Below are 10,327 nucleotides of genomic sequence, written 5' to 3' on the forward strand. Positions count from 1 at the left end.
TAAGCCCTTAGAATTATTTTTACTACCTTCTTAGGGAAATGGTATCTTTGTCCTTTATTTGAGAAAACAAGGGACTTAATAAGAGTTCTACATTTTTGGAACTTGTTGGAAGTACATTTGTGATCTTTTTACTTGTCCAACTATGCAACAGAATAGTGATTTTTATTATAAACAGTACTAGGAATGATTTTCCTTAATTGATTTTTGAATTAATGCTTTTGATTTCTTGGGAAATTTAGCATGATTTGAATTAACTAATAATTGATAATCATGTTGGGATAAAAAAAACCAAGAATCCTATTCTGTATAGTTCATGACATAAGTTTTTTTTGCCCTTAACTGTATGTCCTCACCTTTTTTTTTTTTTTTTTTTTTTTTTTAAAGGACTGGTGGAACTCAACATCATATGCCAACTATTATAGAACCTGGAATGTGGTGGTCCATGACTGGCTCTATTATTACGCTTACAAAGACTTCCTCTGGGTGAGTTATAAACTTTAGTTTCATACTGTCTTCTTGAGAATTTAGGACTTTCTCAAAAAAGCTATAAGGGCAGCAATGTAGAAATAGTTTACCTCACTAAGAAAAAGACTGGTCTGTTTTTCTCTATGTCTTTCCCTGTCTCTCTGTATCTCTTTACTTCCTGTGCTCCCCTACCCCCTTTATCAGTTAACCTCCCTAATCCCTCACTACATTTTTGTATTAGAATTATGTATGTTCCGTGAGGGCAGGAACTGGCTTTAATCTTTCTTTTATCTCCCACAGTACCTAGCACAGGGCTGCATATGGTATGTATGAAGTTTGTATTACTCAGTATATAACTGATTAATAGAAACAGTCCAATGGGCCCGTTTGACTTTGGGTACTCTCCCTAATGATATGGATGGGCTCCTGGCAATATCTCTAAAACTTTAGTATTCCCTAGTTGACTCCTTAGTTCCTACCTAACTTAGTTCTATCATGGAATTATTGCTTTAACAAAAAAGTATTTACTAATCAATAGTTCTAGAAATATATTCCATTTAATTATAATACATATGCTTCTGGAAAGGTGTGAATTACAATTAAATTTTTGTAAATGGAAATTTTTTTTGCATTTGAATAATATTATAGTTTCAGATAATGCTTTGTTTTCTTATTTCTCAGATCTTATAAAAAACTAGAAGTTTCTATGTCTAGCCTCTTTGCATTGACCTAGGGCATTATTTCTGAATAGTCCTTTAACAACTGAATAATCATCCCCTGGTATGTTTAGCCAGGCCTATTTTCCCAGTAGATATTCTTCATATTGAGGCACAACTATGTATGTCTGTTAATGGCAAAGAGAGTAGCTTGTTTAATTTGTGAATCTTAATCTGTGTGCCCTTAATCATGTTCATCTGACACTTTTCTTTCTTCCCTTTTTCCTTTTTCTCTTTCCACAGACTCTTGTATATGGGATCATACTTGTTTCTTAGAGAATATTCCTTTACCTGCAGGGAGCTTTTCACTGTGGTAGAAAACTGTGCCTGGGTCTTTTAACAGAAAGACCCTATAAGTTTTGTATGGATAGACCAAGAATCACTAAGTCTATGTGTGATTCATGTCTGGCTTAATTTTTAAAACTTTGTTTATTTCCCCAAGTTTTTCAGCAGGAGATTCAAAACAGTCGCCATGGTGTCTGTCTTTGCAGTGTCTGCTGTAGTGCATGAATATGCCCTGGCCCTGTGCTTGAGCTTTTTCTACCCAGTCCTCTTCGTACTCTTCATGTTCTTTGGAAGTAAGTTTTTCTACAAAATTAGAACTAAGAGTGTGTGCTAAAAGAGATGATTGATGATTGGCAATACCAGAACCAGAATGTGATGTTTCATTAGATGACTACTAGGTGGTCTTAGGACTTCTGCTCTTCTATGAACTGTAAATATTATTAATAATCCCTTTATTAATAGTTGATACTGTTAAGAACATTCCTGATCTGTTTTTATTTCTAATTAGATGGATTCATTGTAATGCTTCATTTTTATTTCTTGGACTCTTGGCTAAAATGATAGAAGTATAGTCCAAGTACCCAGTTGATACTCTGTAGAATTTGGAAAAGATAACCTTGGTAACTGTCTTCCTTACTTCTGACTTCCAGTGATTTTCAATTTTGTTGCCAATGACAGTCGGAAAAAGCCTATTTGGAACGTCTTGATGTGGGCATCTCTTTTCTTGGGACATGGAATCTTACTGTGCTTATACTCTCATGAGTGGTATGCACGTCAACAATGTCCTTTGAAAAATGTAAGTAATCTGAGTAAGAGACATTTAACTACCAGATCTTAAAATGTGTGAAAACTGGTACTAGAAAATGAACAGAGAAATAGAGAAACAGAACAAAATGGAGTTGAGAAGCCAGAAATAGAATTCAAAATTAGTACTGGTTAAACCTACACATCCATCAAGGAAATAGAATTTCTATTCCATTGAAATTGTTGGGGGGAAAAGTTGAATAGCTGAATAGCAAAAAACAGATTTGGATCCAAATCCATGACATTTGTCATTTTATGTGTTTATTAATCACTAAATATTAGATATAAAAATGGAAAAATTGTCTAAATTATGGAGCAAGATTTTTTTTATCAGTCAAATAGAGGAAAGTATAGATCATCCAAATTAATGACCTTGATTAAACAGAGAAGGTTTTATATAAGAGCAGTATCAAAGTAAAATTTTGGGGAAAAAATTTGTAAGCAATCACATTTAAGTATGTACAAACTCTTAATACCACATGAAAAGATGTTTAAACTTGCTGATTTAAAAAAATATATATGTTTGATACCTTTTGTTTGTTATGACTTTCATTTCCTTCATGTATCTATCATTCCCCCTTCATTAAGAGCCAGAGAAAAATAAATTCTTTTAACTTTCTTATTTAAAAATAAGTTTTTTAAAGAGCCAGAAAGAGATTCAATAAAGTCATCACATTAAAAAAACAAACAAACTGATATTGTTCCATACTTATACAATCCTCCCAACCTTTTCAAAGGAATAAGAGAGGGACAAGCTCTGCCTTCCTATATTTCACATCTTCATCATCAAACTTGTTCCTTGTAATTTAACAGATTCAACTTCATTGGTTTGGTGGGGATGAGTCTCTCCATTTACATTGTTGTAGTAATTTTATATATGGTTTTCTTAGTTCTGCTTTCTTTATTTCTTACCCTGAGATATAACAAACTCAACATATTTAAAACAGAACTCATTTTCCATATAACCCATGATTCCTACAGACTTGCCTGGTTTTTTTTTTTTTTGTTGTTGTTGTTGTTTGTTTTGTTTTGTTTTGTTTCGTTTTTTTGACGTTAAGGTACTACTATCTTTCCTAAATTTTAGTTAATCCTTACTCTGAAATAGGCTCAGAGACCTGTTGTCTCTAAGCAAAAGCTTTAGCCTGGCATTTAAGTTGTATGTAAGTGACTCATCTATCTTTCTAGTCTTGTTATTCTTCTATAGGAATTCAGTTCAGGAAAAGGGCTTGTTAGTTGCTATTAAAATAAATTGACTTATCCCCCAAAAAAAAACATAAAAAAGAACTCATTTGTATAGAAGTATTCAGAGCTGCTCTAGTGATATCAGAAATATTTGGAGTAATCTATATGATTAAGATTTGACAGATTACAGTATATTTAAAGTAATAAATAGCAAGCCATGAAAACAACAAATATACAGCATATAAGGAAATATGAAAACACCTATAACAGAATTTTAGAATTTCTTTTTTTTAACTTCTTTTTTTTATTAATTTTATAATTATAATTTTTTGACAGTATATATGCATGAGTTTTTTTTTTTTTATAACATTATCCCTTGTATTCATTTTTCTAAATTTTCCCCTCCTTCCCTCTACTCCCTCCCCTAGATGACAGGCAATCCCATAAACATTAAATGTGTTACAGTATAACCTAGATACAATATATGTGTGTAAATCCAATTTTCTTGTTGCACATTAAATATTGGATTCCGAAGGTATAAGTAACCTGGGTAGATAGACAATAGTGCTAACAGTTTACATTCACTTCCCAGTGTTCCTTCTCTGGGTGTAGTTATTTCTGTCCATCATTGATCAACTGGAAGTGAGTTGGCTCTTCTTTATGTTGAAGATATCCACTTCCATCAGAATACATCCTCATACAGTATTGTTGTTGAAGTGTATAGTGATCTTCTGGTTCTGCTAATTTCACTCAGCATCAGTTGATGTAAGTCTCTCCAGGCCTCTCTATATTCCTCCTGCTGGTCATTTCTTACCGAGCAATAATATTCCATAACCTTCATATACCATAATTTACCCAACCATTCTCCAATTGATGGGCATCCATTCATCTTCCAGTTTCTAGCCACTATGAAAAGAGCTGACACAAACATTTTGGCACATACAGGTCCCTTTCCCTTCTTTAGTTTTTCTTTGGGATATAAGCCCAGTTGTAGCACTGCTGGATCAAAGGGTATGCACAGTTTGATAACTTTTTGGGCATAGTTCCAGATTGCTCTCCAGAATGGCTGGATTCTTTCACAACTCCACCAACCATGCATCAGTGTCCCAGTTTTCCCACATCCCCTCCAACATTCATCGTTATTTGTTCCTGTCATCTTAGCCAATCTGACAGGTGTGTAGTGATACCTCACAGTTGTCTTAATTTGCATTTCTCTGATCAGTAGTGATTTGGAACACTCTTTGATATGAGTGGAAATAGTTTTAATTTCATCATCTGAGAATTGTCTGTTCATATCCTTTGACCATTTATCAACTGGAGAATGGTTTGATTTCTTATAAATTAGGGTCAGTTCTCTATATATTTTGGAAATGAGACCTTTGTCAGAACCTTTAACTGTAAAAATATTTTCCCAATTTGTTACTTCCCTTCTAATCTTGTTTGCATTACTATTGTTTGTACAGAAACTTTTTAGTTTGATGTAATCAAAATCTTCTATTTTGTGATCAATAATGATCTCTAGTTCTCCTCTGGTTATAAATTCCTTCCTCCTCCACAGGTCTGAGAGGTAGACTATTCTCTGTTCCTCTAATCTGTTTATGATCTCATTCTTTACGCCTAAATCATGGACCCATTTTGATCTTATCTTGGTATATGGTGTTAAGTGTGGATCCATATCTAATTTCTGCCATACTAATTTCCAGTTTTCCCAACAGTTTTTTTCAAATAATGAATTTTTATCCCTAATGTTGGTATCTTTGGGTTTATCAAACACTAGATTGCTATAGATGTACCCTTTTTTGTCCTTTGTACCTAATCTGTTCCACTGATTGACTGGTCTATTTCGTAGCCAATACCAAATGGTTTTGGTGACTGCTGCTATATAATATAGCTTTAGATCAAGTACACCTAGACCACCTTCCTCTGACTTTTTTTTCATTAATTCCCTTGAAATTCTCGACCTTTTATTCTTCCATATGAACTTTGTGGTTATTTTTTCTAGGTCATTAAAATAGTTTCTTGGGAGTCTGATTGGTATAGCACTAAATAAACAGATTAGTTTGGGGAGTATTGTCATCTTTATTATATTCGCTCAGCCTATCCAAGAACACTGAATGTCTTTCCAATTATTTAAATCTGACTTTATTTTTTGTGGCAAATGCCTTGTAATTTTGTTCATATAATTCCTGACTTTTCTTTGGTAGATGGATTCCCAAATATTTTATGCTCTCGACATTTGTTTAGAATGGAATTTCTCTTTGCATTTCTTGCTGTTGCAATTTATTGGTGATGTATAAAAATGCTGAGGATTTATATGGATTTATTTTGTATCCTGCCACTTTGCTAAAGTTGTGAATTATTTCTAATAACTTTTTATTAGAATCTCTGGGATTTTCTAAGTATACCATGATATCATCTGCAAAGAGTGACAGTTTGATTTCCTCATTACCTACTCTAATTTCTTGAATCTCTTTCTTGGCTCTTATTGCCGAGGCTAGCGTTTCTAGTACAATATTGAATAGTAATGGTGATAGTGGGCAACCTTATTTCACTCCTGATCTTACTTATTTCCAATACATTTTATGCTTACTGACGGTCTTAAATATATGCTCCTGACTATTCTAAGGAATAGTCTATTTATTCCTATACTCTCAAGCGTTTTTAGTAGGAATGGATGTTGGATTTTGTCAAATGCTTTGTCTTCATCTATTGAGATGATCATATGGTTTTTATTAATTTGATTATTAATATGGTCAATTATACTAATAGTTTTCCTAATATTAAACCAGCCCTGCATTCCTGGTATAAATCCTACTTGATCATAGTGTATTATCCTGGGGATGATTTTCTGAAGTCTTTTTGCTAATATCTTATTTAAGATTTTAGCATCAATATTCATTAAGGAAATTGGTCTATAATTTTCTTTCTCAGTTTTCGATCTACCTGGTTTAGGTATCAGTACCATGTCTATGTCATAAAAGGAGTTTGGTAGGACTCCTTCATCCCCTATTTTTTCAAATAGTTTATATAACATTGGAGTTAGTTGTTCTTTAAATGTTTGGTAGAATTCACATGTAAATCCATCTGGTCAGAATTTTAGAATTTCAGAGTTGGAAGGAAACTTGAACTATTTAGTGCAACTCCTATCTCAAGAAGAATCCTGATTGAATGGCAATTAGTCTTTGCTTTGAAGATTTTTGGTGAGAAGAACCCTTTACCTCATGAGGCTGACCATTTCATTTTTGGAGTGTTAGATTTTTTTTCCTTTGCACCAAACCTAAACTTTTTTTTTTTCCATGATATTTCCTTGGTTTCCTGGTTTACATTGAGCTTATGGCTGCCCAGCTGTATCTAGTTTACCTTATACTTGTGAAGTTGATTTTTATGAATTCAAATGCAAGATCCAACTATTAATTTTGCCCTTCTTAGATTCAGTTCAAAGTCTTAGCCTGTTGAGATTTTCATTTTGACTGTATTAGATATATCTCCCTATCCCTCCCAAGTTTTGGATCATTTTCAAGGTTTCATAAACATACTATTTTATCAAATGAAATTACATCTGTAAAACATTCTACAAACTTTAAGCTATGTAAGCTATTCTTATCATTATTATTTTATAAATGTGTTCTTTTATCCAAAAAATGTATGTTAGCTTAAGGCCCAGCACAGATCCAGAGGCATTACATAACAGCTTCCCTTACAATGATAACAGATTGTTAATAACTACTTTGTGGGTCTAGCTATTCACCTTTTGTAAATCAATCCACATTTTCCTTCTCTTTTATATAAGAATTGCTTAGGAGACTTTTTTTCCAGGGCTTGTGTAAAATCTTGGTGTGTATTGTCGACAGCATTACCCCAGTCCATCAATCTGTTCTTGAGTTTTGAAAGAGAGAGAAACAAGGTTGCCATAGCAGGCCCTGCTGTCAGCGAAGCTCTGGGCAGTCTCTGCTTCTCTTAGTAGGTGTCTACGTGTTATTCCTTTAATATTACAGCCACGGGTTGAAGTCACAGTCACCTGCAGGCCCTGTTTTCTCCCTTTCAATGACTCAGCACTCATCTCCACCAGCTCTTTGAGTCTGTTAGGACACTCCTTCGGGCAGATGACCTGAATTTATTGAAGACACTTAAGCATTCTTACTGTTACCCTACATATAGCGGCCATTAATTTGTATTATCTACTTTTTTGTTCTGTTCTAATATTCCTTGACAGAGTAAACGAGCAAATTAAGGGTTGTTATTCTCAGTCATCCATTTCCATTATCTTGTCTACTTCAAACAGTGGTTATGTCTTTGATCCTCTTTTACTCCATTGTAGCCTTTTTAAAAAAAACCCTCAACAACTTTTTTTTTGTTTTTCTTACTTTTTCATCTTCACTGTCTCAGCTCATTCTGAATTTTAGTGCTCCTAAACACTCTTGGACTTTGCTACTCTTCTAATCGTTTTTTGGTTGCCTTTGCAATAATATCTTTCTTATGTCTTTAAAAAATTTTAATTGATTGCTGATGAGTTTTCTGCATAATCCCCATTAGTCCTTCTAAAGAGGTTCCTGTTTTCATTACAACTATTTCTGTGTCTTTCATTCTTGAGAATTTTAGGTCAGCAGCCTTTGCAATCTGCCTTATTTAGTACAGAAGATGTTACATGAGCTATAGCACATAGCCTTGGGGATAGGAGAACCTGGGTTCATGTTCTTCCTCTGATAGGAACCAGCCATGTAAGCCACTTCAGACTATTTGAATCTTTTGGGGTTCCAAGTAACTCTTCAGAGAAAGTGGTGACTTAATATTGGTAGCCAGAGTTTCCTCAATTGGGAATTCCCTATATAAAGAAAATCACAAGTGCAGTAGCTCTCTCTCCCTTTTCCAACAAGAGTCTTATAACATGAAATCAGCAGAACCAAAAGATGAAGCTGTGATTTTAGGTAGATCAATTACAAGGAAGGAATCAGGATTAAACGTGGTGGAACTTCCAATTGTCTGGGTGGAGATACAAAAACCAAAAAGGCTTTTAAAAAAAACTTGTTTAGTTCCACCTTATTAAAGTTAAATTTTACCTAAAATCTTTTCCCTTATTTTCTATATTTGTCTACTGACAATTATTAAACTTAATTTTCTTTTAAATGAAGAAATAAATAAATAACCTAAATAAATAAATGGTAATATAGCCATTCTGTAGTATTAAATGGAATAGATGGTCAGTGTTAAGAAAGTAGTTATAAGAGTGAGTTTATTTAAGATTAAAACAATGATTTGGGGTGAGAGCAGATCTGAAATTCAAATAATAAATTTTAGACATTTATCTGCCTTGTGAGTGAGTGTCTTTGGCCTTCTCTTACCTTTATCTAATGCTTTGCAATGCCTTTAATTTCTTCCTCTTTCGTTCTCTCTAGACCAGCCCAAATTGAATCTCACTCTGTTGGAAGTCAAGCTGAACTGCTAGGAACTAGATTTATAATGAAAATGTATCTTTTTAGTGTCAGTCTTGATTGGGATTCAGCAAGAAAGGAGGGTACTTAGTATGCTTAGTGGATCTATCCCTTTGTATTATTTTCATTCCTTTATTCCTCTGGTAACAAATGCACCATTCTTCAAAATGTAAAATGCCTAGGAAAGTATAACTTATGTATTGAATGAGACTACTATGCATCATTTGAATTATATATTATTTATTTGATTTTTTAAAAAAAATTAATTAAATCAGTTATTCTTTTTTTTCCCTAAAAAACCACAAAAAATTCTATTGGGTATTTTCAAAGTATGTCTTACAAGATGCCTCATTTGCACACTAACCTTCCCATTCTATTTTTTGCAGCCAACGTTTCTAGACTATGTAAGACCACGCTCCTGGACGTGTCATTATGTTTTTTAAAAAGTTGGACTTTCATTTTCTCTCCTGATTGAATCGTGTGTGCCACCTGATTTTGGAAAAGTATCTACTTTAAAAATAATAATAATAAAAATAAAGAAACATATGCTGCATCAAGAAAAATCAGATTCCTACAAGTGACCCCATCCATTTAAAGGTGACCAGTTTCTATGGTCAGGAAGCCAGTTCTATGCCAGTCTTCTGAAGCCAAGACAGTGAGTCGAGTCCATTGGAATCCTGTTAAGGAGGAAGTTTGTTTTCTCTTTCAGAGTAATCTCTAAGGTACAGACAGATTTTTGGCTGAGCCAATCTACCCAAAGCTGAGCAGACACATCCATCCATTATTTATCTTTCTGTATGCATTTATTAAACATTGTATGTGTTTTCTTAGTTAATAAAATAGCCAAAACACATGTAAAGAATTAATGCTTTGAATATCTATTGTTTGCAACTTATTTCTATGCACACTGTTACATGTATTGATTAAAAATGTTTTTGAAAAAGAATAACTGTTAATGTGGAATAATATATTTAAAGGGCAAAATATCATTGATTTTTACAAAAATAATTCTTGAACTTTTTGTATTGTTTTTATTCCAAAATATATGTAAGAATCCACTCAGTTGAGTCAAAAATATTCTGAACTCAAGTTATTTCATATTATTTCTATGATCTCTAATATAGGCCATGTGATTTATGTGAAATAGAAATAATCTATTAGAAATTCTATATAGGCTCTTCCATTCCTCATCAAGCCAAGAGGTGGGAAGAGATGATGGAGGGTTGTTGTTTTTCCTATAATCCTCCTAAGCTGTTTCTTTTTTGGGGGACAAACAAGTATTGTTATTTATTATGGAGCTCATTACATAATAGTAAGGGCCTAAATTTTTCAGAGAGCAACTTACCATCTATTTTTGAAAGTTCAGGTTGGTTTGACTTTATTTAGAATTATCCTCTGATATAACTGTTGTTCACAAAGGAAAATGAATCATTTTAAAATATAATG

The 10,327-nt window shown here is 33.2% G+C and overlaps 1 protein-coding gene across 2 annotated transcripts in view; it reads left to right on the plus strand.

Annotated features, from left to right (window-relative positions):
* The window catches only part of SOAT1 (sterol O-acyltransferase 1), a 70,673-nt gene extending 60,717 nt beyond the window's left edge, over positions 1-9,956 (plus strand). For both annotated transcript variants that reach the window (XM_074308487.1, XM_074308488.1), the window contains exons 13-16: positions 385-483; positions 1,624-1,759; positions 2,117-2,262; positions 9,268-9,956. In XM_074308487.1, the coding sequence (XP_074164588.1) occupies positions 385-483; positions 1,624-1,759; positions 2,117-2,262; positions 9,268-9,324 (438 nt within the window). In that variant the 3' untranslated portion in view covers positions 9,325-9,956. The remainder of the gene's footprint in view (positions 1-384; positions 484-1,623; positions 1,760-2,116; positions 2,263-9,267) is intronic.
* Positions 9,957-10,327: the final 371 nt, after the last annotated feature.

Source organism: Sminthopsis crassicaudata, chromosome 4 (assembly GCF_048593235.1).
Source record: "Sminthopsis crassicaudata isolate SCR6 chromosome 4, ASM4859323v1, whole genome shotgun sequence".
In the NCBI taxonomy this organism is placed as follows: domain Eukaryota; kingdom Metazoa; phylum Chordata; class Mammalia; order Dasyuromorphia; family Dasyuridae; genus Sminthopsis; species Sminthopsis crassicaudata.